The sequence below is a fragment of the Euprymna scolopes genome, chromosome 17 (assembly GCF_053919585.1).
Source record: "Euprymna scolopes isolate OS-2025 chromosome 17, ASM5391958v1, whole genome shotgun sequence".
NCBI lineage: Eukaryota > Metazoa > Mollusca > Cephalopoda > Sepiida > Sepiolidae > Euprymna > Euprymna scolopes.
In genome coordinates, this window is record NC_136498.1 from 29681295 (window position 1) to 29698140 (window position 16846).

Sequence of the window (16846 nt, forward strand, 5' to 3'; positions counted from 1 at the left end):
AAGGAATATCACCACGAATGTGAAGGGTTACTATTTGGGACAATGTCTACATGGGCACTATGTAGGGAATTGAGCAGCAACATGTTTGTTCACATTACATTTCAATTTCTGCATGTTAGTACAATTAGGGAAGCAAGAAACAGAGGGGGAATTCCAAAGTCTAGCAGTTTAAAGGAAGAAACCGCTAGATTAAAAGTGTCTCCAGCATCTAAGAACCTCTAGTAAGGAGTTGGGATTTTCCTGCTTGGGTTAGTCAAGGGTGTTTATGCAAATGAGGAGCAAATGCTACAAATTCGTCAGAGCACATTCCATTAAAGTACTTGTACACAATGATGCAACATTGCAACAATGAGAAAGAAATGGGAACTTGGTTCATAGTGTGGAGCCTATTAAATTGGAGACAGGGCGAAGGGGGGTCTCTGCCTAAGAGTGAGAGACTAGTGGTAGATGTACCAGCCAAAATGTGGCAACAATATTCCATGCATAAGTGAATTATAGCTTTGTAGAGATGTAGGATACAGTCAGATGCGAATATTTTTTTAGCACAGTGAAGGGAACCACCTTTGCAGTAGTTTTGGCAATGTCTTCAATATTTTTTTTTCCAATACATGTTGTCTGTGAATGTAAAGAATTCCAGATAAAGAATGATAGTATTAAACTAGTCAGGATCAGCAATAGTCCTCTTCTTGTTTCAATAGAAATAGCTACGACTGAAAAATTAAAAGAGATTCATATATATTTTCTTATCAAGATGATGTTCATTATGCATCTGCATGTTTACGACATACCTTAGTTCACTCTCTTCATCCTTTTGTGGCCATGAGGATCGGGGGGAGAGAACAGTAGTGCTGTTAGAGGTTGACTCGGGGACACGGCCACAAAAGGATGAAAAGAACAAACTAAGGTACAGCATATGCACAAATTTGCATAATGAACATTATTTTGATATGAAAATATTTGACCAGCATTTTTTCTCTTATGCTTGTTTCATTGAACAGCAGATTTAATTCCTGTTTGTTTCTCTTGCAATCCATTTTTCCATTTGGCGGGCCAATGTTTGGACATTCTGTTTGAGTGTAAGAAATAAGTTTGTCATAGTTGCAAACTTTTTCGATTTCCATGAGTCATCATAGATCTACTCATTCGCATAAACAAACTGACCATCAATCAGGCTCAACATATTGAGCCTGATTGATGGTCAGTTTGTGTTACGCGAATGAGTAGATCTTCTATGATGAGGGAGGGATACGCTTAAGTGCTTTTAACGATTTTAATCGCATTTTTCAACAAGTTCACTAAACGCAGGATTTTTTTTTATTTATCACTCACCTGAAGACGATTCATGGAAGTCAAAAACGTTCGCGACTATGGCAAATGTTTTTTTTTTTTACACGACCAGAAAGTTCGAATATTGGCTCCCCAAAGGAAAAAAAACGGATCACAAGAGAAAAGAGAAACAAACAGGAATTATCCCTGCTGATCAATATGCATAAATTACTTCTCTGCAAATGAATCTTTTTCATAACGCGTAATCATGGAAATGGTTGGTCTGCTGTGTTTTTCTTGATAGAGTTGAAGTTTTGTTCGTTAGACCTTCATCTTGGGGGGGGGGGTCTTGCAATTTAGTGGCTAGATTTTAAAACGTGTGTTCTTCTCGCTCCTAAGAACAAACTATCAACTCTCTTTCCGAGTCTCACCGCAGAAAACGTGATCTTGCTAACTCTTGTTTTCATGATTTAGGGCCTCGCTTTAGCTTTCTGTACTCGTTAACTCTTTAGCGTAACCTCATAATCCTTTCTCATCAATGCCAGCCATCGGCGGCTGTGTTCGCGTTAGGTTTTAAACTCAATGACTTCTCAAACTAAAATGAAGCCAGTTTCTAAATTTATATACTAGCTAAAATTGCTAGTTCACTAACAGGGTTCAATTGTGGAACCTGATTAATTTGTTATTATCATCCCTATCTATAAATATAATTGCCAAAACGTTGTGATCATACTCAGTACAACCATGGTAAAGATATTGCAATGGAAACTGTATTACAATGAGGTATCAAAACAACAAATTGATGGAGACCACTAGACCAATGAGTCAAATGAGCTGGAACAAAGGAACCAGGGAATAGTTCAGATAATTCTGAAGAACACATGCCATAATAGTATTTATAAAAAAAAGACTGAGACTAACAACATCATGATTATGGAGGTCGATAGCTATCACATCTCTATCTCTACTATTATATAAAAGGAACTTTGTGTGTATGGGAGTTCATTCCCTATGGACTCGGAAGTGGCTGGGCCTATTTTCTTATGCATTACATGAAAGGACTTGATGTGTCTGGGAGTGTTCTTACATAGGTTTTGTATCGGAATGCGTCTGATAAGTATCAAAAATCTATAATTGAAAAGAATCCGATTAAAGTAGGAAGTCTGATTTTGACCAAAGTTAACACTTTTATACAAAGTTAACGCTTTTATACAAATTTAACGCTTTTATACAAAGTTAACACTTTTATACAAAGTTAACACTTTTATAGCAGATAAAAAATTTTTAAATAAATAATTAGAAAAAAAATGGTATTTTTTTTTTTTTTTTTTTAAATTCCAAGAACTGTATCCCCATTTAGACTGACAAAGTTGGTGTTTAATGTGAAGTAAATAAATCCAGTTCCTTATAAAGGGCCACTTTGGGACAAAAATAAAAATTGCCCAAGTCTAGAAAGATTTGTCTTTTACTAACCAAGGACAGAAAAGAGAAAGTGCAGTATCAGAACAGATACTGCAGTTTAATCTTAGCCAAAACACTTGTGCAGAAATATTACTATTTATTCACTATTGCTCACCGCCCCCCCCCCTAAAAAAATTTGATTGACAAAATCAACATTTAAAAGACAAGTCTCTACTATTATCTAGTGTGTGTGTGTGTGTGTGTGAGAATTCATTTCCTATCGACTCCCTGAGTGGCTTCCGGGCCTTGATAAGTGGTGACCACCATGTAAAAAAAAACAAAAAACTCGGAAGTGTTTGAGCCCATTTTTTTTTTTACATTTTACATGAAGGTATTTGATGTATCTGGGAGTGTTCTTACATAGGTTTTGTATCGGAATGCGTCTGATAAGTATCAAAAATCGATAATCGAAAAAAATCTGATTGAAAACAGAAGTCCTATTTTGACCAAAGTTAACACTTTTATACAGCCTAACATTACAAGTGCATTTGAGAAGTTTTATCGCTGCACAAGCTGAAAGGCCTAGCTGATAAAATCAACTGTAGATTCTTTTATAAGATAGAGGAACATTTGAAATGAACGTTTCTTTTAGAGCACAATTTAACCATGTACGTTTTAACTTTAATTCAAGTGATTATGTAAAAATAATTGCATAAATCAACATTTTGTTTTTTGCTAAGACAGAGGTGCGTTCAAAATGAATGTCTGTTTAAAGCACAATTGAACCGTGATACTTGACTTTTGTATTTTAAACTTTAAGTGAAGCCATTTTTTACAGATAATTTTTATAAAATCAACAGTAGATTCAATACAGTTCAATGTAAACTACAATGTATTGTGATCTAAGTCACTGCAGGGTGGCATATGAAGCTTTCTCCTGGTACACTGCGAGTGGTGGGTGGGAGTTCCTAACTAGAGCAAGCAATCAACCCAGATGTGGCAACAATACTAGAATAATAAGAAACAATTTTCTTGCATTTGATAATGTTTTGCATTTATCAGCTGTTAACTATACTGCATGATTGAAGTTTAACGTAATAAATATTGAATAATTTTCAATACAATTTTTTTTTTAATTTTGAAAAACAAATAAAATGACTTTATAAATCACATTTAGGATGCAAATGTTTTTGTTAAAATCGTTAGATAGGTTTTTTTTTAATCTTTTTTTCTTACTGATTTTGGATAATAAAATATCCATCATCAAAGACAGCGTTTTTTCTAAAACGTCAAGTTTTTACCTTTGTTTGTCTATTTTTTTCTTCATAATTGCCTCATGGTTTTGTTAAAACGATATATAATGAAAAAACATCACTTCTTTGAACTTATATGTAGCACGTGCACACTATAGTATAACCATAAAATTGGCAAAAGTTCTTTGATAGCCTTTTTAAGAAATTTAAAATTTTGAAAAAAAAAAACAGACAAAATGTCTCGGTTAGCCACATTTAAGATGCAAATATTTTTATTAAAAATAACTGGATTTTTTTATTTTATCTTGAATTACTTATTAATTTCATTTTAATTTAATTTAAAATATCTAAAATCGGAGAAACCATTATTTTTTATTAATAGTGTTTTTGGTGCTGTTTTTATTGTTGTTTTTAAATATTTCTTTTGGTGTTTAAGATAGTTGACAACTCGATTTTTTTAAATGTGTCGTTTTAAGCAAAAACAATATTATATACTTAATTGTCATGTTGAAAATAGTAATATATCTAAAAATTATGAAAATTTATCAAGTAAAACAACTGCTATTTTGTTTTTAGTAAAAAAAAAAAGTCTATCGCTATAGACAACAAATATTGCAGCCATGAACAAGTAATCTTGGGTTATGTCCCCTGTGTGTAAACTCTTACTGTCTACTTTATAATGTCTAAGAAAAATGCAATTTTACCCAATTTTCCGTAAAAATTACTTTTAAAATTATTTTAACTATAAATAACTCAATGAATTTTCGCAATTTTTGGATATATTACAATTTTTGGTATGCCAAGTAAGTAATTTTGTTTTTGCTTAAAACGACATATTAAAAAAAAAATTAATCTGTCAACTCTATCCTTAACAAGCACCTTGCTTTTTTTACACACTACCACATCTGTGCAGGATAAAATAAAAATTGCATCGACTCTAGTTACTGAGGATTGTTATCTGAAGAATCCACAAAAGTTATTATACTTGATCAAAAATTAACTTACAATCAAATCTTGTTGTTGTCTTCATGATTTTATTCACTATTCAGGGGCCAATCTGTTGGTGGACAGCACTGGTCAGAGAGTTCGCATCGGTGACTTTGGAGCTGCAGCCCGGTTAGCATCCCAGTCCACTGGAGCAGGTGAATTTCAGGGACAATTATTGGGAACAATAGCATTCATGGCTCCAGAGGTAAAATAACACATTTACTAATGTTTTTCTTCTTTTATAGATATATACTAGCAGATGTACCCAGTGTTGCCCAGTATTAAGTGTAACGTTAAATTCCTTTAAAAAAAATGACGTAAAAAAAACAAAAAACAGGAAGAAACTGAGACATGAGCACTCAAGTATTATGTGTTTTCAAACACTTCATTTCTTGTAAGTAAAAAAAAAATAATACTCGAGCTGAGATCGAAACCAAAACCTAAAGACAGTTGAGTCAAGTACGATAACCGTTAGGTCATCTTGCCATGATCCTTAACAAGTGTTTTCAAATCTACTTATTCTTAACATAAGGAAGCACATGCAGAGTCAGGAATTGGGTGACAAACAGATAAAAATTTGATGACTTCCAAGACACCAAAACTAGCAAGACGCCCAGCGTTGCCCAGTCGTAAAATGTATTTAAATATATTTTAATTATTAATGCAGATTTTGTATTTCTTATTATAGTATCAATTATCTATTGATTATTATATTGTACCTAATATATAGTAGTGATTTCAAAAGTTTTAAAAAATATATATCTTGGGTACCATCAGCTAGAATCAAAACCAAAACATTTAGCCCTCCAACAGTATTTGCTACCATATGTCCTACGAACACATACATACCAAAACTTTAAAAATTAACATAGTTAAACGTATAAATTTGTGCATGCATAGAAGATACACATGAAGTCGACTTACGCCTGCCATGTTCCAATTTTTCAATTTTGACTCTTTAGCAGCTATTTTTTCCAGCTAAAAACCAAATCGATTTTATTCCACGGGTCCAAAATCCCTATATATAAAGTTTCAAATCTGTTGACCAAAAATTGACATTGTAGTTTGGTAGAGACTGTTCCGCACACAACAAGATCACTTTTATATATACTGTGCGGGTCAAAAGTGTTTGCAAAATTATAATATTAATAATAAACCACTGCAATAATCTTTTCTACAAGTAGCATTTCATCATTTATTGTTTGATACAAAAATCTATTTAGCAAATACTAAATCAAAATATCAATTCAAATTTTCAGCAAAAATATGAGTTTTTTTTTTAAATCTAATATATAAAAGGCAAAATGTGTGTGTGTGTGTTTGTATGTTTACCAAAAATTTTCGATACATGCAACAGATCAGTATCGTTTTCAAGTTTAATCTTTTGGACAACAAATATTGAAAAATTGTCCAAAAACATTAATTCCTTCACGTTCAACAGGGCAGTTTTTTACAAGGAGGGGTTGGTTTTTGCGTTGGCATTTTTACAAAGTTATCGTCTCGGTTGGATTGACTATGCTTAATTTCAATGCTTGGGACTTCCGGTCGCGCTATGGAAATATCGGCTAAGACGTCACATTTTTTTTTTTAACCTTTTTTTCTCCTTCGCGTTACAAGTTCGAGCCTGCCTGCCACGACTTTAATTTTTTTTAAACAACATCTCTTTCCACCCAGGCCGACTACTGTTGTTTTGATTCCCCCCTGCCCCCCCCCTTTTTTTTTTCAGGGTTCCTTCCTACACCACCTACACACACCCGGGCAAAGCCTAGTACCCCCGCTAGTCATTATGAAAAATGAAGTGGGCCAAAACGTTTGCAAAAACTGGTTATTAACGAAAATTAAATGTTATTACATTAAGTTTTGCATGGTGTTCTATTAGCATAATTATACCATTTCTCGTTCGATTATAAAAAGAAAAACATTAAATTTTATCTTAAATTTATCCCAAACAACTATGGTTGTTAGTAACCCGTAATCTGCTTTTCCTTTATTAATTATCCAGTCTATTAATCTTCCATCGACAGAGGATTTTAAATTTTGCATTTCTTCAGGTGAGATTTGAGTAGATGCTTCTTTAATTCTCTCCCAGAAATCTTTTTTACTACTGAATTGGTGTCCATTCTCGTAAACCTTCCTCTTAATAATTGACTAGAGGTTTTCTGTCGGATTTAAATCCGAACTCTGATAAAACCAATCCATCAGTGGTTTACCAAAGATTCCTTGATCTGAAAGCCAAGCTTTTGTGAGCCAAGAAGCGTGGCTTGGCGCGTTACCTTGTTGAACAATGTATTTGATAGCATCATTCTGTAAACTCAACCAAAGCAATAAATTCTTTTCCAAAAATGAGCAATTCACTGAATTCATTTTAATGTCATCAGGAGCCAGAAAAGGCCCAACGATTTCACTGCCAAAGATCACGGCCAAAATCATTCATACTATTCCTCCCTATTGATGTTTATACCAGAAATGAGGGTTGGTGCCTTTTGAAAGCCATCCTTTGGTTCAACGACAGACGTCCAGCGCCGTTCAGGTTACATCAGTTCATAGAACATTGTGAAAATCTGTTTGCAGTAGCGCATACACTTCGAACAGTTTATATCACTCAAAGAGAGACATTTTGTCAATGTCTTCTGCTCTGCCATTGGTTTCAAAATTCAATTTTGGATCCTTTTTGAAATTTTGGTAACCCCTGCATGATCAAAATAGTTTTGCTTGTACTGTGTGGGTTTGCAGACAAACTCTTTTTGATTTTTCTTAAATCTCTTGATGCAGTCACTCTTGGTCTGAGGCTTTAGTGTTTTTTCCTTCTTTCTTTCTCTTCATTGACAAAACGTTTCACAGTTCGATGGTCTCACTTCAGATTTCTTTGCAATTTTTCATGTAGACTTCTTAAATGTAAGTAATTTCACAATTTTGAATCTTTTCACTGGCTGTCAGCAATTTTCTTTTAACCATAACAAATTTTAATCATGTACAAAAACATTTTTGGCTCACCTAAGATAAATTTATGAAAAAGTGATCATCAAAGCTTCAAGACGTACTGGCCATGAAGGCCAGCGAATCGCTTTGTTTTGGTTCCGTTTCACTTTATTTATACATGAAAGACAAACAAACATTCGAAACCATTTTTTTTTCTTTTTTTTTTAAGTAGCTCAAAATAAATATAGAGACGACCTCCATTTGCAAATCGTAAAATTTATAATCTACGGAGTATATAAAAAGTTGTCGAAAATAATAGCCCTCCCCCTCCGAGGAAGCCTTGGACATAAAAAATGTGCACGCCTGTTTTTCCTTATATATATATATATATATATATATATATATATATATATATATATATATATATATAGATAACACATAAGCATATTCATTAATTCACCATTAATGTTCTATACATTACTGCAGTTGCCATTTTCTATGCATAACCTAAAAACCAATGTACAAAAAACCTATATACAAAATCTATATAGACGTGTGGAATCCTGCAACACACTTATATTAATTGCATTGTAAATGATAAAAAAATTTTCATTTCAATTTACCCCTTCCTCTTCTCACGTTCTCTTTCTCCGTCCAGCCCATTTCTCTCTCGGGACCCACACTCCTAATATGAAGGGGTATTCCCCACAGTGATCAAAGCTTCAAGACGTGCTGGCCACGAAGGCTAGTGAATTGCTTTGTTTTGGTTCAGTTTCACTTTATTTATACAAGAAAGACAATCAAACACTCAAAACCGGGTTTTTGGGGGTTTTTTTTTAAAGTCGCTCAAAATAAATGTAGGGACGACCTCCGTTTGCAAAACTTATTATATTATATATACTCTAGGGAGCATCTAAAAAGGTGTCGAAAATAGTAAACCCCCCCTCTGAGAACCCCTACGAAAAAAGCCTTTCTTGGACATACAAAAACGTGCGCCCCTGTTTTGCCTTATATATATATATATATATATATATATATATATATATAGATATAGATATAGATATAGATAACACATAAACATATTCATTAATTCACCATTAATGTTGTATATGTTCCTGCTGTCGCCATTTTCTATGCATAAACGAAAAACCAACATACATATGCAAAATCTATATAGACGTGTAGAATCCTGCAACACACTTATATAAATTGTATTGTAAATGATAAAAAAAAGTTTTTCATTTCAATTTACCCCTCCCTCTTCTCACATTCTCTTTCTTCTCAGTCCAGCCCATTTCTCTCTCGGTACCCACACATGTACACTCACATATACAGACAACTCTTTTTTTTATAGATTCCTCGAGGAATGAGATGACACAAGGGAAGTAACTCCTTGATTAAAAACTCGGTTACTTCCCTTTAGTTTAGTTACATAATCTGGTTGGAAAACTGATCAACCTTTCCCCAACGAAATCAGTGTTAAAGAATGAATATTTGTTATTATTAATTATCCTGTGCAACGCCCATCAAGAAATATATTTTAATCTCAAATGACGTAATTTCCTCTAGCTTGTATTCATATTCGTATTCTAAGTATCTGAAAACAGATTTTCACAATGCCATCCCCATCCAAGGTCAGCTAGGCGACTCCTCTTTGGCTTTTATGTGAACATGCTAACAAATCATCCAATAATAAATACTAACAAACGTACCTTTACTATTTTACACTATGTACGGTTTCGTTTTACTTTGGTATCCCTGTTGTTTCTGTGAGACTGAACATGACAGTGTATGCGAAAAAAATCGTTTCCGGCAATGTTTTAAGTCAAATGGCAATGTTAGTTTTATTTTTAATAAAAACGAGGTGATTTTTTTTGTTTTTTGTTTTTTCAATTACATTGCAAACTTTATTTGAACTTTTTTAACAAACGTTTACATACATAAAAAATAGACTTCATAGATTTTTTATAATATAAATTTTTTAAATTTCTTTAACCAAAAGTTTTTTTTTACATTTCTCATGTATTTTTTTTATATACATAAAAATAAACTTTATAAATCTTTTATAATATAAATTAATTTAATTTCTTTTACCAAAAGTTCTTTTTACATTTCGTATGTATTTTTTTATATACATAAAAATAAACTTTATAAATCTTTTATAATATAAATTAATTTAATTTCTTTTACCAAAAGTTCTTTTTACATTTCGTATGTATTTTTTTATATACATAAAATAAACTTTATAAATATTTTATAATATAAATTATTTTAATTTCTTTAACCAAAAGTTTTTTTTACATTTCGTATGTATTTTTTTATATACATAAAAATAACCTTTATAGATCTTTTATGATATAAATTATTTTAACATTTCTTTAACAAAAAGTTGGGGGGGGTTTACATTTTTCATGTATTTTAATCAAACATCATTAAAAAAAAAACGTATCCAATACATGATATTCCCAAAATAATTTTCTTTGATTTTCCGCCACAAGAAAAACCGGGGACGATTTTTCAGCATATATTTTGATTAAATAAATTTTAAAATTTATATTATAAAAGATTTATAAAGTCTATTTTTTATGTAAACGTTTGTTAAAAAGTTCAAATAAAGTTTGTAATGTAATTGAAAAAAAAAAAACACCTCGTTTTTTATTAAAAATAAAACTAACATTGCCGTTTGACTTAAAACATTGCCGGGGACGATTTTTTCGCATGCATCGCCATGTTCGCAATCTCGCAGAAACAATGGAGATGCCAAAGTAAAACAAAGCCCAAAATTCTGGTGGAACTGTCTGAAATAAAATGTTTTATTCTTTTGTTATTTATTTTTATAAATATTTTATTTTTGCTATTTATTTCCATAGGTTCTCCGAGGTGAGAGTTATGGTCGAGGTTGTGATGTCTGGAGCGTTGGTTGTAATTTGATTGAGATGACGACAACTAAACCTCCGTGGAACGCCAATGACATATCAAACCATTTGGCACTCATTTTCAGGGTAAACTTCTTTTAACATTTTTAAGGGTACAAAGTAATTTGTCTTTTTTATTTCTTCTTTTAGAAACTATTTAAAAGTGCATTTTAATGAATTCAAATTTGTAATCAACGAATTACTTTTATAGGATTTTAAAAAAATTTTATTTTATGCTGTTTTTGGTGCTTGTTAAAATTGTTGACAGATTGATTTTTTAAATATGTCATTTTAAGCAAAAACAATATTACATCCTTAATTTTTATGTTGAAAATAGTAATATATCCAAAAATTATGAAAACCCATGGAGTAGAACAACTGATATTGTGTTTTTAGTTTTAAAAAAAAAAAGTCTATCCCTATAGCCAACAAATATTACATGCCATGAAGAAGTATTCTAAAATATTCGTTCTGAGTTATGTCCCCTTCTTTGGTCTATTTTATAATGTCTAAGAAAAATGCAATTTTACCCAGTTTTCTGGAAACATTACTTTTAACTATAAATAACTTTCTACTCAATGAATTTTCATAATTTTTAGATATATTACTATTTTGTCATGGAAATTAAGTACATAATGTTGTTTTGCTTAAAAATATCAGTCTGCTGGCTCTATCTTAACAAGCACCTGTGTTTTTTGTTTTGTTTTGATTTTTGTTTCTTGTTTCAATAAATATTCAATTAATTGTAAAGCTGGTTTTACTATTTAGGCTCAACAAATTAAGACAAAACAATGTACAACATTTTGCTTCTGCTTATTTATTCATGCAGTATTTAGTCACGTCATTTGATTCTTGTATCAAATACATCTATTCGTAAGATATTTAGATACAACAGCTTAAGGCGCATCAAATGCTGCTTTTTTTTTTTTCTTTTCTTTTTTTTCAGACTTGGGAGAATATTTAAAAAATATGAGTCAAACATGAGAATAAAAAAGGTTCCTTTAAAAATGTGTTTATTTGTTTAAATTATAAATGTTTGTCTTATTTTTTAAGGAAGTGTTTATTCGGGGGGGGGGGGGGTTAAGATAAAATGTTTAATATAAAGAATGACAATGAAAAGTAAATATCTTAGCCCATTAGTCTTTAAAAAAAACGGAAAGAAAAACTTATTTTTTACAAAGATTTTTAGCAAAAACAGCATGCCGGATTTGTCTAAATTAATATCAGTTGCTTAACATAAGTATCCCAGGTTGCGCGAAAGATGTACCCTAAATATCATACAAATTAAGAATCAGCAGGAGTAGTTGTTGTACCTTGTCGTGCATTTGTCTTCATACATAATTAATAAAACCCTCCCCTAATATTTCCTCATCACACATGCTGATAATTTTGTTGGTTGTTTTTTTTTTTTTTGTTTTTTTACACAATATTTCAATTAGTCGTCTCTCCAATCGGTATCAATCACCACAGTTTAAAAATGGTGCTTATCCAGTGTTATCCCAATATTAAAAACTCCTCGTAAAAAGAAAATAAATAATACGAAACAAAAACTTTATTATTTATTAATGTGTTACGTTTAAAAAAGACAGTGTACCAAAAATTATGAGGTGCCTTCAATAAGTTTCCAGATTTTTTGGTACAGGCATTTAAAATTATCATAGACTCTTGAAAATTCAGTATGTTATTGCTATACATCTTATGAGATGACTGACGAATTTTTATGATTTTACGTTCAAATAAACAGCTACAGCAAGAATTGGAATACACCCTACTAAAGCCTGATTTTCACAGCTGGTGAATTTCAAAAATGCAATCTGAACGTGAGGAGACTTTAGAAGAAAGATATGCAATAAAAAAAATTTTGAACTTGAAAAAAAATGCCACAGAAATGTATGGAATGCTTCAGACTGCTTTGGGACCATCTTGCATGAATCAATCATCAGTTTTTGAGTGGCATAAGAGATTCAAGGAAGACAGAGAGTCTGTGAGGGATGATGAGAGATGTCAGAGGAGTAAGGAAGTCAGAACATTAGAGTTGATTGGCCAAATAAAGAATTTCATGGATAAGGACGATTGTATGTCTATAGAGGTAATAAGTGTACAGTTTGATGCCAGTGTGGCAACTGTACACACAATTATTCACAAGGTACTGAAGATGCGGAATGTTTGTGCAAATGTGGCAGTCCACAACTCCATCCTTGTCATAGATCAAGATGGACATCAAGACAGTTCCTCACCCTCCCTACTGTCTAGACCTTGCTCCCTATGACTTTTGGTTATTCCCTAAGTTCAAGAAAAAACAAGACAAGATGAAAGGGGCTGTGACGAAGGTTATTGACACTCTCACACAAGAGGACTTCCATGAGATTTTCCAGAAGTTGTTGGAACGATAAAACAAGTGCATTGCAGCCGGAGGAGATTACTTCGAAGGGGACTAGCATTTCATGTGTGCAATATCAATAAAAGTGCCCATACAAAAATCGTCTGGAAACTTATTGAAGTCACCTCATACACAAATTCAAGCATCTTTGACAAGAAAAAAATACAGCTTCATGTTGAAATGTCTCAGACACCATTTTCTGCTTAAATTAAGGTCAAAGGCCAAGGGACATAATTCAAACACACAGTACTAATAATACTGGCTACAAGTTGTTTATCGAACAAATTTGATTCTATTTTATAAAAGCTGAACTACTGAATGAATTTGATTAAATATGTTTCATAACGTTATCTTAACCCTTTTTGACTTTATAAATATTTAGCAGTTAATAGACAATTCATTTAACTTTTGACCCGTGATCATATTTCTTTCATACATGTAGATGTTGACAGATAACGTCATAATCAACCCTTTTTTGACTTTAAGTTGCTTCATAGATAATCATTCAAGCACAGACCTTCAGGACCACCTCTTACTGGGCTGACTCACTTCGTCACTGGTTGTCTCTTTATTCTTCCCTGCAAAGGAATCTTTTTCATGCAAAAGCCAAAATGGAAACCCATAAATCTTGTTGTGTTTTCAATATAGTTGAGTTTTATTTTGGACTTCAAGACACAGTAGTGATCAGAACGCAATACCAAGTTCTCCTTGCTAGCCCTTACATTTTGGGAGCTACATGCAATTCAGAATGCTACATCTTTAAAACACTGTTGTGTCTTCTTGCTTCCAAAAATCAAACTCATCTTTTTTAATCTCACCCCAACCACATTTTGGTTTTTAATTCTTGTTCAAATCTCATTCTCACGATTCGTCCATAGCATTGCAGGTGTCTGCACTTGTTAAAACTTTTGATTTGACCTCCTGTAGCTCCTACTTGTCAACACCAGCCATCAGTCCTATCAATTCATTACTTAAAAACTTATTCCTGACATATATATCCTTATATCTAATTGACTTGCATTTCTAATATGTGTATGTCTACTAGTAAACTCAAATCGTTCGCCATCGTTGGGCCCCTTTATATAACAAATACTGGTGTAAAGTTTTTTTTAACTTATTGTCACGTGGCTGTTACCCTTTAAATGTATCACTACAGTTCAAATCTCTCTTGAACCCCCATGCCATCTGGTACTGTCATAAAGAAACAAAGTGGGAAAAGAAACAAAAATCCGCTTCATCTTTCGTTTTTTTGTTTTAGCAAAAGGCATTTATTACTGTTACTTTTCAAACAATGCCTTCTTCTTATTTTTTTTTACTGTTCAATTCATCTGCCATAAGATTAATAAAACTCTGCCATCTCGACACCAGCTTAAAAGTCTCTTGACGCCACCACGAGGCTACACCAGCACTAGCCGGCACTTTCACACGTCCATCCTGGCCAGTGCGCACTTTGCTTCTTTGCTGAACACATGGAGTATTTTTCTCTTCTTCTCTTGTGACACAAACTTGCACGCACTTGCTAATTTGCATATAAGCTTTTACGGCTGTTGCTGCAGCTAATATTCTCACTAGCCAGCCATCCTTCGATTCCTGCTGATATTTTCACAAGCGCCCCCATGCACTCTGTTCCATTAACAGCTACATGCATACTAGTTATAATTTTTTTTTAATATTGCAATAAAAATTGGATAAGCACCAAACGAACAAAATATTCGATTTATTGTAAACCTGTAATAATTCACGTGAGACACACACACACACACACACACACATCATTATTTCCATGATAGGTGCTCGTCTGAACTCCAATCTCTGGTCCCCCCTTGCCAATCTTTCACGAAAAACACCCGTCTAGCTGAATCCACTGTGAAAAATTTCCCCCACTCTTTATCTGTGCCTAAATCAAAACGTGAATTTCATGAACAAAGCTTCTTTCTTAGAACTGCACGCCTGTGGAACTCTGTTCCGTCTGCCTGCTTCCCACCTGACTACAACTTGGATGTCTTCAAGTCCACGTTAACAAATTCCTAATGAACCGCCCTCTTAAGTAAACACTTCATTAAATCTCCACACTAACGTACTGTACTTGCAATAACCCTTATCCCTGAGTGGCTTCCGGGCCTTGATAAGTGGTGACCACCATGTAAAAAACACACACACACACACACATGAAGTTGTCTCATGATTGTTTGAATGTGAGATTTACTGGCTTTTCTTTCTGAATATTTGTTAATACAAAGATTGTTCTTATTGTTTTTCTCTTCTAGATTGCATCTTCTGCACTTCCCCCTCCGATACCTGAGAATCTGTCGCCAGGTGTGCGGGATGTAATGCTGCGATGCCTGGAAGTGAAATCGGAAGACCGCCCTTCGGCAAAGGAGCTCCTCACGCATCCCGTTTTCATACAACATCTCACCCGGTGACATTAAGTCCACGCACGAACAACACCAAACCTCCACCTCCTCTTCCATTCCAATAACCCAACACCCCCTCCCTCCTCCGAGACCCTTACATCAACCCCCTAAAACAAAAAAAAAAAACACAACTCCACCTTGCGACTATCAATACTGCTTGCTGGACATGCTGTAACCTCAGTCACAACTGCATTGGACAAACAAGACGTTGTTCTAGGTGTTTCCTGTGAGTCTTCTTTGTCCACTGCAGTGTAAAAAAAATATATATACGACATTGAATGACGAAAAGAAATTAAAACTTATTTTTTCTATAAAATATCTTCTCTTGGTGATAGGCTATGATTTATGAATGATGTAGATTTTCATAATTTAAATCGCAAAAATTGTATGCATTCATGATAACTCATAGATGTATTTGATGTGACACAAGGACTCTGACAGCGGTTTTTCCAAAACATTTTATTAATCTTAATAATTAAATGCATAACTACTAGGGCTTGTTTAGTTATTTAATGATTTTAGTGTATCCGTATTGTCTCGGCGGATGGTAAACGATAGATATCCACTCGGTTATTCTATCTTTTTCACTGATTTTGTTAGCATTCGGGAATAAAAGGTGTTTAATAACAATCATATCAAATTTATATACTGCTGATTTTTTTTTTTTTTTTTTATGTAGAAATCGCTCCAGACAAGGCTTGAAGCCACTTGATGTAAGGAGCTAAAGATAGTACTATTTGAAGGTCAAAAACTTGCCAATTATAAGTGTTAGATGAAAGAGATTCTAACCTAGCAGTTATTCCTCTTTGTCAGAAACATTACTATATATTTGATGTTAATTATGTAATAGTATGTAGTAATAATTATGCAATTATATATAACAGTAAATATAAACTATTTCAATAATGAGTAATACTAAAATTGTGAAATAATATGTAATATTAACAAAATTTGGCTGTTGGTTTTTAAAAAAATGGCTTCCAATTATAATTGACATTTAATGCAGAAAATAAAAATGGCCTCCCAGCGAAAAAAATATTCTGATCAGGAATAATTGTATTTGCAATGAAATTAAAATGAATGACATTTTTTTTCTTTTTACAACATGGGCTAGTACTAAAAAAAATCATTAAATGGCTATTCAAAATCAAACGTTGATATTTTTGGATGGAAATTCTAATTAATGCTTAAAAAAATTTTTTTAATGGTACCCCCATTAATTTTATAATGTGTGTGTGTGTATGAGCAACAGAAGCATAAAAGTTGGAGTTTTCTTTAAAACAGAATGTGTTTTCAAAACTTATTGTATAT

At 32.8% G+C, this 16846-nt stretch overlaps 1 protein-coding gene across 5 annotated transcripts in view; it reads left to right on the plus strand.

Annotated features, from left to right (window-relative positions):
* LOC145296722 (mitogen-activated protein kinase kinase kinase 1-like) overlaps window positions 1-15695 on the plus strand; it is a 445857-nt gene extending 430162 nt beyond the window's left edge. For all 5 annotated transcript variants that reach the window (XM_080142722.1, XM_080142721.1, XM_080142720.1 and 2 more), the window contains 3 exons: window positions 4970-5112; window positions 10697-10828; window positions 15389-15695. In XM_080142722.1, coding sequence (XP_079998848.1) covers window positions 4970-5112; window positions 10697-10828; window positions 15389-15544 — 431 coding nt within the window. In that variant the 3' untranslated portion in view covers window positions 15545-15695. The remainder of the gene's footprint in view (window positions 1-4969; window positions 5113-10696; window positions 10829-15388) is intronic.
* The last annotated feature ends 1151 nt before the right edge of the window (window positions 15696-16846 follow it).